We start from the raw sequence: 18,970 nt of genomic DNA on the forward strand, positions 1-18,970 counted from the left end.
TGCAAGGTGGAGGGATTAATGTAATAAAGATCTCAACAGTCTCTGCCCCCAGTGGAAAGCTAACTGTTCTTAAAGAATGAACTCCATAGGAACACAGACTCAAGGCAAGGGTCTTTCTTTTTTTTTTTTTAAGGGTCTTTCTGAGGTTAGTCTGCACTGTGGCTAGCTTAAATTATTTTTCCAGGACACGTTAGTTTTACTAGACATTTCAAACAGAAGCTGATGTCTCTGCTTGGTGACGGACCTGAAATAGGTTCTGAAGTCGAACCGTCCTGGGTTTCTGTGCTGGCAATGTGGCCCTGGGAAGGTCCCTGAGCTCTGGCTCTGGGTCCATGAAATACAGCTAATGATCCCTTCCTCAAAGGACTATGGCAGAGATGACACATGTTTTCCAAGAGAAGAATATGTACTGTTGGGGCTACATGAGTAGTTTAGGTGATACATGGATGGACACTTAAAAATTTTTTTTTGGATACACCTTTGAAAAAAACTGGACCAGTACATCAAACTATGGTTTTATCAACAATCATTGCATAAGATGAGGGTAAAGTTGGTATAAATGTCAGGTTGGAGTCTGTTTAAAGAAAAATATCAAGTAAAAAAAAAATGGTACAGATGGAGTACAGAGGAGAGTGTGGCAAAAAATTCTGAAATGGAACTCGAAGGACTTCTTTGAGAATACCTAGCCCCTAAAACTCATGTCTGCCGGTAGTAGGTGCTCTAGAAACGCTGCGTGTTCCGGTCAATGGCCCATCAAAGCAGGCGCCCAGGGAAGGACTGAAGGACAAGCTAGTACCAGGGCAAAGCTGGAAAGAGTTAAAAGAAAGAGGTCTGCGGTTTCTGTGGCCCATCCCCCCTGCAGCTAATCTGTCACCTAATGAAGAAGCGGCCAGCACAAGTGAGCTGGCTGGCAGTTCACTTACAGCAAACTGATTAAGAATGTTCAACCAACAGCAGACTGTAGACCTTTCCAGAGAAAATAAATAGAGTGTAGACTGTATGCAAATGTGTTTGTCACTTTGACAGCACGTCTCAATTAAGGCATCTCGCGGCTGTGGGGAGGCTCTGCGGCTGCAGCTGTAAGGGAGAGCCCGCTGCATGGCTGATACTTGGGGCTTGACCTTAATCCGCATGCATGCATTAAAAAAACCCTGCCTTCCTGTACACTTGCATAATGCTGGCAGCCACGTGAGGGAAGTGACAAACTGGGGAAAAAAAGCCACTTTCATCCTCTCCAGTTTACAGACCTGTGAAGGCACAGACAGCTCTTATTTCAACAGAGTTTGGGGTGGCTTTTTTAATTGTTTATCCCCCACCCGTGCGCACACACGCTCTTATTCTGCATTTAGCTGGGAATGACATTAAAGCATCTCTACTTCTCGCTGAAATGGAAAGAAGGTCTTTCTCCATTTCAAATAGGGCCTCCTTTTTTGTGTTTCGAAAACGGAATGTTTAACACCATGAAATCCCTCCCCCCCCCCCACCCCCTCTTTCTCTGTAATGGGCTCCAAACTCCAGAGAGGGGCTCTTTTCATGGGAAGGTTAGTGTGTGCAGGAATGAGGACAAAGGAAAGCAGGAAGCTGGCTCTGGAATGCCATGCTGGCGACGACCGAGGCTGTGCTTTCAGCAAACACAGCCAGGGAACTGGGGCGCAGATTTCTCCAGCAGGGCCTGAGCCCCGGGAGGAGGCAGCTCCTCAGGGGTGCAAACACTGACGCAATTTGAAGATAATCATTAATCAGATGAGCACTGCCCTGTGGACGTTTCTTTCCATTTTTATAACATCCCTTTTAAGTGTGAAATCAGAAAAGGGGGATGGATGTCCCCAAGTTTAAGATGTATGAATGTATTATCTAAAAATATCGATTACAGAGGAAGATTCTTATGTTTCAACAAACTCATCCCTCACAATAATAACCCACAGCAACAATTTCATTAGTTCCCTTCATTTCTGAATAGCTCAAAGCCTGGTACATAGCAGGCACTTGATAAATGTCTGCTAAAAGCAGGAATGTTTTAAATGCATGCTTCTAGATCATTTAGGTGATAAAATAGCATCATATTTAAGATAAAATCATGAAGATTATTTTAATCATGCTTCATCTAATAAATGGTTAAAGAATCAGGTGATTTAAGAATGAATAACCTTGCAAATTCTTGTTACAGTCAGAGCCATTTCTCACAAATAAAAAAATTATGACCTTTGCTAATCAAGAGAGTTAATTCAAGAGTAGAAGAGGGTATACAACCTTTTTCAACCAAAAATATAACCACTGATAGGAAATGGATAAGAAAATTTTCAGTTTCTATATGTTTTACTTAAGGGAAAAAAATCAAACAACTGGACAATTTTTAAACGCTCAGGTCGAAAACAGTTGGTTACAGAATCGGATCATGAGAATCGTAGCGTGAGTGTTTACTCTGAGAAGCACGACCCCCAGAATTGATTTTCAGGAAGTACATTAATAAAGAACTCCTAATTGATTTTTTTTAAGACTTTGCTTGTTACCTTTTATTTGAAGGTGCAAAGAAGGGCCTGGGATGCTAAAGTGTTCTAATGAGATGCTTAGCTAACAGAGGCACCTTAAACGGAGTGCCTTGGAGTGGGGAGGCAGCAGCTGCATTTAATGACTTCATTCAACAGTTCAGCTGGTTTATGACCAGAGCCATGCTGTCTCCTCAAAATTTCTGACAATTCACCTTTTTGAAACATGTTTGCACCAAGCGAAACTTTGAGACATGCAAAACTCCATGGAGTTGTTTTGTTTTGCCAGAGAGAGCCGAAATGAAAAACTGTTACATGTGCTATATTGTCTGCTGAAACATAGCAAAAAGCCCAGACGGAAGGGCCAGGGTACATACCTGTCCAAAGTGGACCGTGATTGGCCTCCGGTCTTCTCGGAACTTGGGGTCCTTGGCCTCCACCAGTGGGGACGGCACAGTCTTTGGCAGCTGCTCTTCTGTGGTGGGGACACAGCCATTCTCGGTGATGTCCTGCAGGGAGAAGCCCGGTCGGGGGGTTGGTGTCAGGGTCATGACCCCTGCCATGAGCACAGCGGCTCCATCCAACCCCATCGCTAAGAGGCCTGCCAGGGAACTCCCTCTGGGACATTCTGAGCCTATCCCCCTGCTAAAGATGGAGGAAACGGAAGGCTAACTTGGCCCTTTGACTTTTAAGGAGTAGAGAAACCAAAATCATGCATATTAAATTACAAAGATAACATAATAATTCACAATAGTGTGTGGGGGGGAAATCTTTCATCCTACTACCTTACATGGCTATTTTAATTTTTAAATATTCACTCTGTCCACATGCAGACATTTAAAACTTACTTGCAATCATAGCTCGTGCATAGTTTTACATTCTGTTTTTTTCTACTATAAGCATCTCCATGGTGCTCCATAGTCATTAGAATGATAATTTTAATGGATGCATAATATTTCACTGAGCAGATACTCAATAATTTAATAAACCATTCTTACTACTATTGGGCATTTAGATTGTTCCTAATTTTTTTTTTTAACTTTCTAAACATCACAGTGATAAGCACTGCAGTCTTTCTTTCTTTTGGATTATTTCTTTTACAGAAGTCCCTAGGAATGAAACTGCTTGATCAAAAGATATAAACATTTTTAAGGCTTTTTATTCATTCTACCAAACTGCTTTCCAATTTACACCAACTACCAGCAATGGATGTGTTATCAGTTTCACCGTGCGTGTTAGCCTCATCGTTTTAAAAATGTATTGCTAATTTAAGAGGTGAACAATTAGACCTCATTGTTGTTTTAATTTGCATTACTTTGATTATTTGTGAGCGTGGACATTTTCTCCACATTTGTCTACTGATGATGTTACTATTTGTGAAAACGATGTGTTTCTGCTCCCTCTTTCTTAGCCCTAGTCTTTCTGGAAGAGAGTGAAAAAAGAGACTGAAGTCTAAGTTAGGATTCTATGACCTGGAGAGTATTTAGGGAGCCAATGTCATTTTTTTAAAATCAGAAATTTACATTTAATTTGTGCTTGTGATGAATGAAGTCAAATTTTAAGGTAAAGAAAAATCCCAATGTGCAAAAGGCAGGTAATGGCTCCTTTGCCTAACGCTGGCAGCTGACTATACCCATGGGTTCTCTGGGACATGGATGGTGCCGAGTTGTGCAATATGGATCATATGGCTTTATTCAAGTCATGAGAGTTGCTTACATCTTCATTTAAGCAAGGCAGAGATTAAATGTACAAGTAAAAAACATTTAAATCATTGTTTTTTTCTAAGTAAAAATAACAGCTAGAATAAAATAATAAATACAGTTTCCAATTATTTTCATTGCAAAAACAAATACACATTTTGGTCAACAAAACACACACCCTTAGTACTCATTAAATTCTGCACATAAAAGACAATTGGTTGTTCTTACTCAGTCAAATAGAACGGTGACACATGGAGGAAAGTGATCCCTTACTAAATAATAATGCATTAAGGAAGAAACACATGTAACATCTTTGAGTCTCAGTCTCCTCATCTGTAAGATGGAGCTATGGCAGCTATGAGGAGTAAAGGAGATTAAGCAACATATGTGTCTTGAACATTTTTACTCAATAGTGTCCTATATACAGTACTCAATAATAATAACTGAGTACCTACTAATAAGGTATTCAATAAACTATAGGGAGTAAATCAACTATACTTTAATAATAAAAATAAATAAACGATAGGGATCCCTCCCCCCACCCCTCTTCTCTATATGTTCAACTCCACACACCCAGCTGAGTCTCTGCACTGCTTGGTAACAACACAGGGAGATGGTGACCTCCTGGTTTTGCGGGGAGGGGTTGCATCAAGTGGCCCCCGAGTCTTAGCCTGGCTGAGGCTCAGTGATGAGAGAAGTTGCCGCCAGCCAATTAGAAACAGCTCTCTTGGAAAGGGGCTGCCCTAAGGTGCTCAGGTCAAGTGGAACAAAGAGGGGGAGGGGCTCCTTCTGTGTCAGAAAGTAACAAAGGGCAAAAGAGGCATTTTGGACCCAGTGGGGTTACCGAGAGGACAGACATAAGAGGTTGAGTAAAGCCAAACAGCAGCAAAAAAAAAAAAAATTCACTTTTAGTTCAGGAAAAATATTGCATGTGTGTGTGACTGGTTGGGGAGAAAAATAAAGACATGACGCAGTAGGGTAACCTAGAAAGAAAATATTGATAGTAATGAAAACTATAAGATGATAACTATTTTTGAAAATGTCTGTGGTAGTTTTGGGAAAAATGTCTTAAGTTTTTAAGTTAAAATTTTAAGTAAAAATTTCTTAGGTTTTGTTTTTACCATTAACTAGCTGTCTGATGTTTCCAATTCACTCAACCTCTCTGCACCTATTTCTTTATTTTTGCAACGGAGAGACCACCATCTGCTTGGCGAACTTCAAAGCTACTAACAGAATGGGTTAAATGAGATGAGATGTGAGGAAGCTTTGAAAAATGTCAAAGTCCTGCACAAATGGAACGTTAGAGCCTTATTCCCTGCAAAGTGGAAAAAGCACCATCTAAAAGGAAGAGCTTCCCTGTGCTGAGTGTCTACTACCTGAAGTCACTTCTCCAGACCCTTGACCTTCACTATCACACTTAGTTTCCAGAAGAACCACAAGGTAAATAGGATTATCGCTCTTTTATAGGTGACGAAACAGGGCTCAGAGAGGGCAAGTTACCCAAGGCTACATGGCTAGAAAGTGGAGGAGCCCAGAGCGATGTGATTTCTGGCATTTATACCATATCGACCCATGACAATAGCACAAGAGAGGGTATTCTGAGTTGAGGAGGTGCTCAGCAAATCATCAGATGTGACCTCATCCTCAGAAACCCCTTTGTCACACTGATCCTAAGCTGCCGTGCTGTGTGCTATCTGTGCACTTATCTTATCCCTATAGACTGAATGCCTTGGGGTTTGGGTTCTCTGCCCCAGAGCCTGGAATATAGTGCATGCTTTCTGACGAATCTTTGTTGAATTGAACATTTGGAAGGCAAATGTGTCCAATATACACATGTGCTTGTGCACCAGTAAGCAGTGCTGCACGCTAATTTTCTTTAGTTAGAAGAGCCAAAGGTGCCCAAGGCTTCTTACAAAGTCCTGTGGCTCGCCCCACCAGTCTGTTAACTTCTTCACTATTTCCTCCACCTGGGGAAGGACAGCTGCTTCCTCCCAGGGTCCTAGAGAGCAGAGCGGGAGGAGCCCTAGTCAGGAAAGAAATAGGGCCCTTTTACGTCCTCTGCTGTAGGTGCCAGTAGAGACCTTACACACTGTAGGGATCTAAAAACACAACTCTTGGTACTCATGATTAAAGAAACTGTGTTCTAAGAATGAACTAAGATGCCATCAGCAAAGAGTACGGGAAAACGGGCACTCTCACACCCTTCTGGTGGGAACACAAACTGCAATTCCTATCAAAACCCTAAAAGAGGTAAAGGGCCTTTGGCCCACTAATTCCTCTTCCAGAAATTTATCTGGATGAAATAATTAAGAATTCCCGCATGGATTTACCTATGAGGACGTTTGCCTAGAAAAAATGGGAACTAAAGTGTCCAACAATGGGATTAATGAATGTATGTATGTCCATCAGATAAAATTATATGTAGCCATTTAAAACAACAACATGTGCAGGAAACATTCAGTGGTCTGAGAAATGGTCAGGATACAGTTAGTGAAAATGCAGGTTATAAAATGAGGTTATTTTCTTTTTGCTTGCCTGATTTGTTGAATTTTCTCCAATAAACATGTTTTTCATTTGTAAATGTTCAAAATGTCATTAAAAAAAAACACCAAAATCATGAATCTGGTGGGAAGGGTAAATCTGTTCCTTCCTGAAGAGTCACACAGGAGGAAGACACTAGACAGAGCTGCAGATCAGAGGCCACTGCAGGGCGGCCGATTTCTTCCCAGGAGCCTCCACAGCTCGGCTCAGAGCTGGGACACTATTAGTTCCCATCCCTCGGTAAAGCAAAGGAGTCAGAAAATAATCCAATTCGTATCACCTTCCCCAAGCTGGAATAAAAAATCATGACTGGGATCTAATTTCCACCTGTCTGCTGAGAAGGCAGGGCCAAGAGTCCCCAGGAGAAGTCTGGAGGCAGGAACCCAGAGAAGGAAGGGGGCTCTGTGTGGCCTTGGGTGGGAGCTGGGGTGAAGGAGCTGAGGATGTGACTTCATGAGGCAGAGATTCGAGGAGAACATTCCTGGCCCAGGGGAGGTAGGGAGCAGGGCGCCTGGAAGACTACTCCGGTGGCTGCGTGGAGGACCAAAAGGGAGAGGATCCCACACCAGCCATGTTCTCAGGGTTTGTGCCCACAGGTGTGTGGGCAGATTGGTTGCTCCAGGTGTGGGATGTGAGAGGACAGATGGGATGGTAACTCCCATTTGCCGAGTGGCTACTATGTGTTGCTGTTTAAATCCATTACCTCTTCTAATCCTTACAACAATCCAGTAAAAATCTCTATTTCCCCTACTTTATAAATGAGAAAAACTAAGTTCAGAGAGGTCTAGTAACTTACTCAAGGTCACACAGTTAATATCCTACACAACCAGCACTGAACTCGGTTCATCCATCTGCCTCAGAAGCCTAAACACCACTCCACATTGCAGGGGGGAGCTTTAAAGCCTCCTGTGGGTGTGAGGCCGAGGCTTCCCATCTCTGACTCAGCTTGCTGGTCTCCATGTTCGGGTTTGTGCAGTGCCCTTCTTTTCCAGTCTACTTCACACTACAGCAAATGCAAATTAAAAATGTGAATATTGATATCGAAATAGTATCCAGAGTTGGAATTTCTGTGATTGAGGTTGCAGCGGAGACAGGGAGCTGACAGCTGTGTGATACGGCGTGAAAACGTCTGTTCTACAGGAGTCTACCTGGATCTCCCTGCCCTGTGTGTGCTTCCTCACTCTCTTCAATACACTAGGAAATGTTTAGCCAGAAACTCAAGCCTTCACTAACCCAACTGTGAATTTGCTCCTTTCAATCACACAGACTCTAAATCAACAAGCTCGATTTATCTTTAAAAGATCAAAGATTTAAAAAGGGCTGTGAGGGAATTCCCTAGCGGTCCAATGGTTAAGACTCGGTCGGCCCGTTCACTGCTGTGGCCCAGGTTCAATCCCTGGTCCGGCAACTGAGATACTGCAAGCTGCGTGGCGCGGCCAAAAAAAAAGGGGGGGCTGTGAAATGGACACAGTTGATTCAGTCCTTTTGATTTTGATACTGAAGAAAAAAGATAATTTTTTAGGGGTTCTCCAACAGGCAAAAAAATGACATCCTTATGTAAATATCTTAACGTTTCCTGTAGGTGAGAAAGAATGCGTGTGCAGCCACCGCTTTTAAAACAGGGCATTCTGGTGCCGGCTGCGTACGGCGCTGCGATAGAACGCGATTTGTGGAGAGCCGCAAGCCCAGCCACACAGCATCCTCCTGCAGGCCAGGTCTGGCAGGGAGGTGCTCTGGACAAAAGCACTGTATTCTCCCTTTAGAAAGCGACGGCTGGGTAGCATTCTTTGCCATTTCTTCTTTTCTTCCTAATTTTGAGCAAGTTAAACTTCAAAGAAGGCCAAGCTATAGAAGAACTTGACCACCTTGTTCCATTTATCCAGAGAAATGTGTTATCCCTCCTTCTTTTTTTGTTGTTGGGCTGAAGCAGAGCAGGTATGGAAGAAAGCCACACTACAGTCTCTATTAACAATTATTTGCCAATGGTCACACGGATACCCTGAAAGCGCCTCTTTCAGATGCTTTGAAAGTCTGCAGCACAAATGAACGAGGGATGGAGAAGGGGCCCTGCTCAGTCGTATTAGAGATGGACCCTCCACACACCATGGTGACCTCTCCACAGGTCAGCCCCACATTGTCTATTTGCAATTCAAACCCAAGGCGAGAGTGAAGAGGGCAAGGTTGGGTTCTTGATTATACCTGAGGGGTCACCATTGCTATGCAGAGTTAGAGGAGGCCAGGTGGCAACCCAGTACATTTGAAAATTGGGTCTTTGTTGGGAATTGCCTCAATTTCATAGCAGAAACCAAACTTGAGATGTCTGTATTGGACGCATCTAGGGAGCCACACAGATATGTTGCCACGTAAAGGGGAAGGGGCAGAGGAGGGGAACAAAAAAGCCAAGGAAATATTTTCTACCGCAGTGAGAGAGGTCAGACAAAGCCAAATCCTAAATTAGCTCAGGGAAGGGATCTGCAGCACTGTGGAAGACCTGGTCCCATCTGTCCCAATAATGCTAGAGTTTCAATTACAAAATAGCTCTTCCAAGAACAACTGCAAAATATCAAGTCTGAAGAAATCTGTAAAACTGAAGGGGGGGAAAAGTGAAAATTGAAAAGGGTGCACTAATAGATCTGTCAACAGTCCGATGGTGACAAGCCACATTTCTATGAAATGCCTTCACCATTTGTGTCACCTGAAATGTACTGACACTCTCTATAGAACATTATCTCCTGAAGCTGTTCTTGAAAAGACTGGCAGGGGGAAGAGGAGAAGGGGAGAAAAGGCTCTGCCTCAGATACCATCAAGGAAAGGAAAGGGAGATGGCGTGAAGGAGAGTGATCTAGATTGTTTAAGTGAACCTTTGAACAACATCAAAAACCTGAGCTTAACTGGTTATTTGCAGAAATGTTACGTATTATAAAAAGGGGATTTTCTTAAGGCCCGATGCTTACGCATACGAGGAGGGAGGCAATGGCCTGCAGAGAGCGGACCTGACCAAGGAGGCACACGTGTCCTCTGCCTGAGGAGGGACCCTTTCTTTGCTTACTTCAGGTGATATTCTAATACTAGCCCGATGCAGTTATCAAGGAGGGAAAACCTGGTGAGAGCTCCGCTCTCCCTGCCCCTCCATTTTATATCAGCAGTCCAATTCAGTTACATGTGACTGGGATAGGAGATAAAAAGGTATATTTAGGGACTTAAATAACATCCAAGTAAAGAATTCCACCTGCCAGTCTCTGGCAGGGTGGAAAAGACCATAGTTAAGGTCTATGTGAATTTACATTAGCAAGATTTTAATTTCAGGACTTGAATCTCAGCTGCTAAAAATTCACTCTCAGCTGAAACTAAGCATTTGAATGCTTAGTCAGAACAAATTATTTTGCAATTAAAGTTAAGGAATCAATTCCTTTGACCATTTCAAGTTAATGAGAGGTCCTTTCTGACTTCCTAAAATTAAAACTGCTTTCAATTTTTAAAAAACTGCCGAGATAGACAAAGGCCCTTATTAGCCTGGTACATTTCGGGGGTGTGGGAATAATGAAATAAGTGATCTCAAACACCTTTTGGAAAACAAAACACTTGTTTCAGGAAGGCAGTATGAAATACTATAGTGGTAAGAGCAAACACTGAGGTAGATGGATCTGGAATCGAATCCCGGCTCTGCCAGGCTCGAACAGCATGACCTTGGGCAAATTACTCCACCTTTGAACCGTGGTCCCCTTACACATGAAATGAGAATAATACCCCCCAGTGTTGTTCTATGGATTAAATGTGAAAGCTCCTGGCCTGGACCATCCTTAGAAAGTGCTTAACGAAGGTTGGCAGTGCTATTAATGATGATGATATTCATAACAATATAAAGATGCCCTCTCTGTTATATGAACCTCTCTGTACAAGTCCAGAGAATCAGGTAGGGGGACTCTTAGGACGTAGTTTGTATGATTTCATATGATTTTACTGATGGTCCAAGAAGACAAGCAGAGCCTCTCCCTGCCCCCCTGAGTCTCACACGTGAACGGTGAGCAGAGCCCAAAGTGTTCTCCTCAAACCCACCCTCTGTGCCCTGTTCTGTGTGGTGGCCACGTGCATGCCAGAACCATGGCAGTCATTTCCCTGCAGATGCTTCTTGGTTTTGGTTACAATCAGCCCCAGGGCAGAGGTCAGCTGTAGGAGGTGGGGCTGCCGGGATGGGGAGGCCGAGCCAATCTGTATGGACCCTGGTGAAGCTCAGGCCCGGTGGGGCGGGCAGGGGACAGACTGACAGTGGTAGCTCTGAACTTGCTTGCCTTTGTGGGTTTAAGCCAGTCTTAATGTTATTTGAAGACAGTTTTTTGTCTGTGAATATTTATAACAGTGTGAAAACTCCCGGACAGCTGGTAATGCATTTTGAAGTGTGCTAACAACACTGTATCAAACAGCCTCTATTGATCACATCGTACTTTTTTGTGGCCACGCATTTCATACATGGTGCTTATACATTTTGAATAAGAACTTCAAGTACCTTTTGCTTCAAGCGGTTTTTCACCTCTTTTATTCCCATTTTTGCATGATCTTTTGCCTGCATGAAAAATTAATTTAAGTTAAGATTCCCTCTCTGTTTCCAGCAGGGATTATGCTTGATTTCAGTCCATCGTGAATCACCTTCTCTGATTACTAGAAAAAGGAAGGAAAAATGGGATCATCAAGTTGAAAACATAATGGCTATGAAAACAAATACAATGTTGAAAGGTTAAAAAAAAAAAATCCCTTAAAGAGGCTACAGAGATTTTATTTTCTGCATTTTGATGGGACTGATTTTTTTTCCCCTCCGAAGCCCTTCTTCTGCTCTCTGTAATTATTTATCTCCGCAGCCTGGTGACAGCTACCAGTAAGAGGAGAGCAGCAGCTTCTTCAGCGGCAAGATTCAGAATATCTATTACACTTCACCAGGGCAGGGCCTCAGGACCAATTTTCTGCCCAGGCTGAAGAGACACATCGCTGGGTTTCTCTGGTGCCATTTCTTAAATCTCATTTCGGCAGACACCCTGGCTTTTATTTTCTGTCATTCTAAGACCTGTGTGGTTCTCTTGGCAGCCACCCGCCCCATTAAAATAGCTACAATTTAAGCACAGAAAGGACTAACAAAATTAAAAATGGAAATAAAACAAAACCACCCCAGTTAAGTGGCTCAGAGTCAAATTAGCAAGCAAGAGAAATCATGAGAAAAAATACTTGAGGCCCGTAAAAGATGGAGCATCGGGAACTGGTGTGTTCTCTTATTTTCACTCTGCTGTGGGCACGAGTTTCACAAACAATGCATTTCCTATAGGGCAGTGATGAGAGAGATGATGAAGAATTTGGGACAAAAATTCGGGGGTGTGTCCCACCACGAGCACTCTTCAGTAACCTGTAAAGGAGCTGCTGTATTCTGACATTATAACAAGGATACGCGTAGGAAAGGTCTGCCAGGACACCTGACAGACCACCACCTCTGGTTCTCAGGGATGCAGGCATGGAGCAGCCTGAATTTTAGCCACCCTGTCTACATTTTAAAAGCTAAAACCAGTAGCCTCTCATTTCTCTATTGCAGCAACTGTGTGCAGAAACATTTTAAATTAAAAATGTCACTGACCTGGTCATAAAACATCAATGCCAAATAATTCTAAGAGCATTGAGAGCTTTAGGAAATAACACAGCAGCCCCCGAATCATCTCTGCAACGTAGGATCAGGTCTATTTAAGTGTTTCGTCATGCTAAGGAACAGATTTGTTTGGATCCTGAGACCAAGACCAGTACTTACGAACTTATAGACAGTCTTCATGGCCGGGTTTGCTTTCGTTTTTACAGTATTCAGAATTGCTCCACTTCCTTTCTATAATAAAAACGCCAGTTAGCAATTTGGACTGAAGATATAGTAGGCCAACACCAACAAAGACCTCTTCTCTTTAATCAAGTTAAGCCACATTTCAAAAGTGTGTAACAATTAGAGAAACAGCCCTAGATGGTGACTGGTCCCAGGCAATTAAGTTACGGCCACGGCAGAATCCCTCTGGGGGGGTATGGGAGCGGGTGGGGAATGAGGATGGCGATAAACTAGCTGAGCGGGGGGACCCCAGGCTCAGTATTTTGCTTGGCACCTGTCTGCTGGCTGGGAGGAAAGCTCATCACAGGCTCTCTGAGGCAAGGGTTTCCTCAGAGTAATCTACAGCTTCTCAAGAAATTCCAGTTACCATGGACAACATTCAGGTAAGTTTAATAACAATGGACTCTAAATAACTAACAGCGAGCCAGGGCAGGAGACTGGGGGCCCATTTAGGCAAGATTATCGGGCTACTGTGGCTACCTTAAGCCATGAACCCTTCTTTCCTCACCCTGGTTTTCTGTGTTGTTTTTAAAAAATCACTCTGGTAGGCTGCCTCCCTAACATGTATATCTTGACAAAGGGAAAGAATGAATAGCCATAGATGTTCATCGTTTATACTTTAGTATAAATCCAACATACCGATTCTTTGGCTCTGTTTTTTCAGGAAAGCAGGGGAGCAAAAGGAGGAGGAAAGGCTTTCCCAGTACATAGAGGAGGCAATGAATGTATATGAAGCGCACAGACTCTAGAAGTTTTGTGAGGGCTCACTGTGGGGACGTCCTGGCTTAGGCTCTGAGGGTACTGAGCCACCGGAGGACCGGTCTCTGCCCTCAAAGACCTCCAGTCTGGGGGGTAAACAAGTGCAACCCAAGATGGTGAGAGCCGCACTGGCCACGTGCACAAGGAGGGTGGTGGTAGCTCACTGTGTGGAAGGGCGGAGAAGGCTTTAGAGGATGAAATATTTGGTCCATGAAGGATGAGTAGGAGCTCATGGTGGGGAGAGGAAGGATAAAAACATTCTAGGGACAGGAAACAGCACATAAATAAGTGCAGAAGCTGCAAAGCCATGGTGTGTTCTGCGAGTAACAAGGGCCGTGCATCATGGGAGGACTGGCAAGTGGGGAGAGCCAGACAGGGTTAGCCCACAGAGGGCCAGCACAAGGAGTCCACGCCCCAGAAGATTTTTAACCAAATGCATCACATAATCAGATCTGTGGTAATTCCAACTGATGTGAACGGAGAGAGAGACCTGATCCAGTGCGTACACAACAGAGTAAGATACGCTATGTAATTATTAGGATTAACTTTTAGCACAATTTTTGGTAACTGCCTGTATTAGAAAATTTGAGCTTTAATTAAAAACTTCAAAATTTGACCTAGAAAGCATTCTCTGTTGTAGGATAATAGGAAATTTTCACCCACTCATATATTCCACACTGCTTTCCAAAATTACTCAGTATCCTATTTCAATGGTCCTTTAGAGTATTAAAACTCCCTTTATCAATCAATCAACAAGTCCTCATTGCTTGTCTGTGATTTGCCAAGTGCCGTGTTTGGCCATACGAGAAGAACAAAAGAAGCTTTTCATTGAGGAATTGCTTACTCTCGGCCAACTGCAGCCACTTCCAAGGGACCTGCCTTGGCAGTAGCGCACTTGGCCCACAGGCAGGAGAGAACACTTATCACACTCTATTGGAGTTGCCCGTTTATGTGCCTGCCTCCCCAGTAAGACCGGGAGCTCCCCCAGGGCAGGGCCTGCGTCCTGCTCCCCACTGTCTCCCCAGTACCCAGCGTGGCGCCCGGCACACAGAAGGCCTTTGGTACATACTCACTAATGAACCCACGTAAAGGAAAGGCAAGCATCTGAATTCTTTAGTGGCTTCTGAAGCCCTAAGCACCTGGCTTCCAACACAATAAAAAACTGTTCACAACAACAGCGAGGGGATGAAAACTCTCAGTGATGCATTTTCCATTCTCTCAGGAGCCTTTGCTGTGAAACATATTCAGAGCAGCAAGAGGGACGAATTTTTGGTTTTCCCATGAAGAGTTCCCAATTGGTCTGGCCCTAGAAGGAGACCCTCCGAAATGCTCTAAGATGGCCACATCCTTTCAACACGCCTTGGCCTGCTTCCTGAGACAAGGAAGCTTCTCCTGGCTCTCACCATCCTGACTGAGGGATGGCCTTGGACAGTCTCATCCTGCGAGTCTCCACCTGGCACGAGAACGGCCTGGCTTTACAAACAGAAGCATCTTCAGCTGGGAGAACAGAGTGCCCTGGGCCGAATGACAGCCTTGTGGGTGGCAGGGGAAGAGGAGGGCTGCCAGGAGGCTAAGGAGGGGCCCAGGTGGCTCTGCGGGGGTGACACTTACCCGGACTGTGGAGAGCCACTGGTGGTACAGTTTATCGCTCCCTGGGGAAAGAGGAAGCAGAGAAGCTGGTATTTAAAGAAGTCACGTGTATGCCCTCAGGAGTTCCTCAAGTTGCTTTCAGCATGCAGGACATGGAAAGTTCAAAATCTGGAGAATCACGTGGAGGCTCCCATGCACCACTCCCTGAAGGAGTTGCTGCCACAGGTTTTCTTTCTCAAAGTGAGATCTGATCCTATCAGTGCCCCGAGTACAAACCCAAATCCTCCTCCTCGCCTACTGGATAGAGGTCGGGCCCCTTAGCAACCCTGCCTCTCTTCCCCTGTCCTGTCTTGGCACTGCCCACCCTCTGCCTCTCCAACCTGTGCTACCATCCTGCACAACCTCAGGCTCCCTGACCACACCTCCTCCAAGCCGTCCATGCCCTCACAAATGCTGTTCCCCTTGCCTGGCCACCGTTCCCTGCTCTCTCTGCTGCACACACTCAGGGACCAGCTCAGTCATTTCCTCTGTAAGTTTCTCTTACTCCTTCCTCTCAACAGCTCTCTAGAATAGGTAACACCCATTCAGAGTTCCACGTCCTCTAAAGTTCTGTGAGCCACGCCAGGGCAGGAACCACAGGGCCGTGTGTCCAGCGTAAGCACACTGCTGGACACACACTCGGCCCTTCTTATGCTTAATCAGTGACAGGGAAAGAAAAAGGAGGTGCTGTGGGCAACTGATTCATTTTATCTGGTGGGATAAGGAGGTCTTAGCAGCAGACAGCTTTTCTAGGAGTCCGAATGACTAGACTTAGTTTAGCAACACATAAAGCCTGTCTTCTCCCCAGAACCCATATTCAACTGTTAGAACGCTACTCAAACCCCGCCTCCTTTGTGAAGCTCTCATGTTACAGAGTGAGCATTAATAGAGCTCTATTCTACCTTCACAAAAACCTGTGTCCGCTCCTTTTCCTGCAGTGGCTTAGTCTGTATTTGTCTTTAGTTATGAGCTTTCTCCTATCAGTCTAAAAGTTCCCTGAGGGCAGAACTGGGCCCCCCATTCTTACTGTACAGGGCTGTGGACACAGCAAACGTCCAGGAAATGCTCATCAACGACTCACACACCGGTTTTATTGATTACTGTGCTCTCCATGCAGCACAGGCTGGTAGGGCCTGACAAAGGGGTCTGTAGGTGAGATCACACCTGGCTCTATGAGTTTATGGACTGCCAGTTGGATTATCAGCACAGTCGAGACCAGACACACGCCCAGCAATAAGAGGGGGCTAGTAGCGTGATTATTACTGTTTTGCATTTAGTTTTACTTTGCTGACAGAGACTGAGGCTTTGGGTCTTGGAAAGGCAGCCAGATTGGGATTCAGGAGGCAGGGTCAGCCACTAACATTTCTCTGGGCCTCAGATGCCTCCTTTGAAAAATGAGAGGATGATTCCTCTGGTTCTAAAGGCCTGCAGAGACAGGGCACCCGCGATGATCTTCACATTTTAAAGAGACATCTACTAAGCCGCGATCCTCTGCCAGGGTCTGTCCTGGGCGACTGCACAAACCTTTCCTTGGGGTCTCTGATTTAATCTCAACAGGACTCCTGTGAGGTAGGCACTGTTACACTCCGTGCACAGATAAGAACACTTCAGCTGAAAGAGGTGAAATGACTCGACCAAGTTCTCACTGCTGGGCAGTGAATCCAGGTCTCCTAATTCGATTCCTCATGTGCTTTCCACTGCATCGTGCAGGCCACTACGTTACCCAGACTTCGCCCACCCAGGAGAAGCAAGTGACCCCAGGACAGAGGACTTCAGATGTGCCAATGTGCATCTCATCAGAACGTGAAGAGGAATTCCAACACTTCAAGGCCAAAGTTGAAATCAGTCTCTCTAATCCCCAGTGAAGGAAAAAAGAAGTCATTGCCACTCCTAGCGAACACACCCCAATCCCACAGACAGCCCACAGCTCAGAAAGAAAAACGAAATGCCCTCACCAGCATCCTCGCCCATGTTGATCTCCTCTTCAAAAACGTCACTGAAGCCCTCACCGGAATTGAGAAGGTCTAATCTACCATCGATAAACTATACAAAGAAAGAACAAAAGCATAACAGCTAGTACAAAGGAACGGGGAAAGGCCGTTCAGCTGGGCTCCTTGGTATATGACCAAAGAACCAAGACAGGAAAGGGTCTTTGGATTTGTGAGCTTAAAAAGGCAAGTTTCTGAAAAACTCGCTGCGTGTTTATAACTTAAAAAACTGCACGGCATATTTGCAAAGGCTCCGTCTGGTGGCTGAGCTCCCTTCTCACCCAATCTCCCTCCCCAGACTCTGGGCCTCTCTGGGCTGAGGCCTGAGTTCCACCCATGCCTGCAGCCTCAGTACTCAGAGTGGAGGCAGCTGCAGAAACCCCACCAGGGACCCAGGTGCAGAACAGGCGAGGGTGCTGGGCACCTGTTTGAAGAGCTGCAGCTGTGTGGCGTTCTGCAGGAACTGCCTCATGGCTCCGGAGCGATAGTGGGACACGAAGGCTTCCTCGCAAAAGGTGATTGGCTCCTCCTGGGAGACAGAGATGAGACGGGGAGAGGAGGGTTAGAGGGATGGAGTGAGAGACATCAGTGCTTGAACTCTGCTAGGTGGCGCTTCTATATCTGCTGATTTATCTAATCCTCACTTACCTGTGAAGTGGCCGTTATGCTCGACGGCATTCTACTCTATGGATGAGGAAGTTATTTCAGAGAGGAAAAGACATCTCCCAAGGTCACAAGGTAAGAGGCAGGGTGGGAACCAAAGGCAGGATTCCAAACCCCGCCCCGGCCCCTTCCATATTAGCCACAGGCACACCCCAACCGCAAGTTAGTGGGATGTGCCCTTCGGGGGGATGACTTCCAAAGTCTTCTTTTCACTTTTAGGAGAGGAACCCTTTCTTTGGACAGCACCTTAGGCAGAAGGAGCCCTGCCGCCTTCAACAGCCCAGCTGCTCTGGGAGGGCTGGGGGCAGGGATGGAGGCTGGGCTCTCCTTGCTGGGCGGTCCCCCCGCCCCCCCACTTGCACCTTTGCAGTCCCTAAGGCACCAGCCGTGGAACACAGCGTGGAAACCGTTTACAGAGTGAGCTTAACCAGTAGCGAGTTATCATTTTAAAATAATTAATTATATTAAAAACCAGGGATGATCAAAAATAAGATTTATCATCCAGTCAGCTTTGTGCTTATGCTGCTTGATGAGGACTACATCTTATGAGTCGAGAAAAGACATCCTAAGCTTAAAAACCACCCATCTTTGTAGTGAGCTCCTCACTCCTCCTTTGAAGGTATTTGGAGTACTCGTCTACACAGACGAGTCTTTAATTTCAACCGTGTATTCTCAGTTCTGAAAGATCAGACTTTTACATGTTGAACTAAATTAAAGGTACCTCTCCCTTCACAGACTTGGTGGCAAACACAGATGTTTGAAGCTCTACTTTTATCCTGCTTTAATGAGTTAGGTGAGTGTTAAAGTTCCTGTGTAGCGGCTGTAAATTCCAAGAGTCCCTCCTGCTTAAATCCAGCCAATATTAGCTCAGCAACTGGGCAGACCTACTGCTCCAGGGTGATAAGGATGACCCTAAAATACTAGGGTGAGGGGAATATTTATTTTTATACAGTCACACCACACCTAATTTTACAACGGATCTGAGGCAGCTTACCTGAGCACCTAAAACAAAGAAAAAAATCAGCGCTGGAGAATACATAAATATGTAAAATGTATTTATTTGGGAAAATAGTATCTGGATATGCAGGTCCTATATGGCTTCTAAAATTCAGTTACAAAATTAGCTCTGAGCTTCCTGGCTGCCACCAAAGCAAGCAGGGAACAATGCAAATGTTACACTGTCTATGAGGAAAAAACACGCACCAGTTCCTCAGGAAAAAGAGTTTTCATGACATTTATTACTCTGGCATGGATTTATACCTTCCTTGCTGAACACTGGAAAGATCAGCTGTTGGTGAGAACCAACAGAACCAACAGAAGCCCACTGGGAACTGCATTCCTGTGGCCTGGAGGTTTTGC

At 44.9% G+C, this 18,970-nt stretch overlaps 1 protein-coding gene across 8 annotated transcripts in view; it reads right to left on the reverse strand.

Annotated features, from left to right (window-relative positions):
• The window catches only part of DENND1A (DENN domain containing 1A), a 534,065-nt gene that overhangs the window by 51,299 nt on the left and 463,796 nt on the right, over positions 1-18,970 (reverse strand). For all 8 annotated transcript variants that reach the window (XM_059925586.1, XM_059925584.1, XM_059925585.1 and 5 more), the window contains exons 14-19: positions 17,373-17,477; positions 16,916-17,003; positions 14,943-14,983; positions 12,510-12,581; positions 11,232-11,288; positions 2,864-2,995 (exon numbers count right to left, since the gene is read on the reverse strand). In XM_059925586.1, the coding sequence (XP_059781569.1) occupies positions 2,864-2,995; positions 11,232-11,288; positions 12,510-12,581; positions 14,943-14,983; positions 16,916-17,003; positions 17,373-17,477 (495 nt within the window). The remainder of the gene's footprint in view (positions 1-2,863; positions 2,996-11,231; positions 11,289-12,509; positions 12,582-14,942; positions 14,984-16,915; positions 17,004-17,372; positions 17,478-18,970) is intronic.

Source organism: Balaenoptera ricei, chromosome 6, assembly GCF_028023285.1.
Source record: "Balaenoptera ricei isolate mBalRic1 chromosome 6, mBalRic1.hap2, whole genome shotgun sequence".
NCBI classification, from domain to species: domain Eukaryota; kingdom Metazoa; phylum Chordata; class Mammalia; order Artiodactyla; family Balaenopteridae; genus Balaenoptera; species Balaenoptera ricei.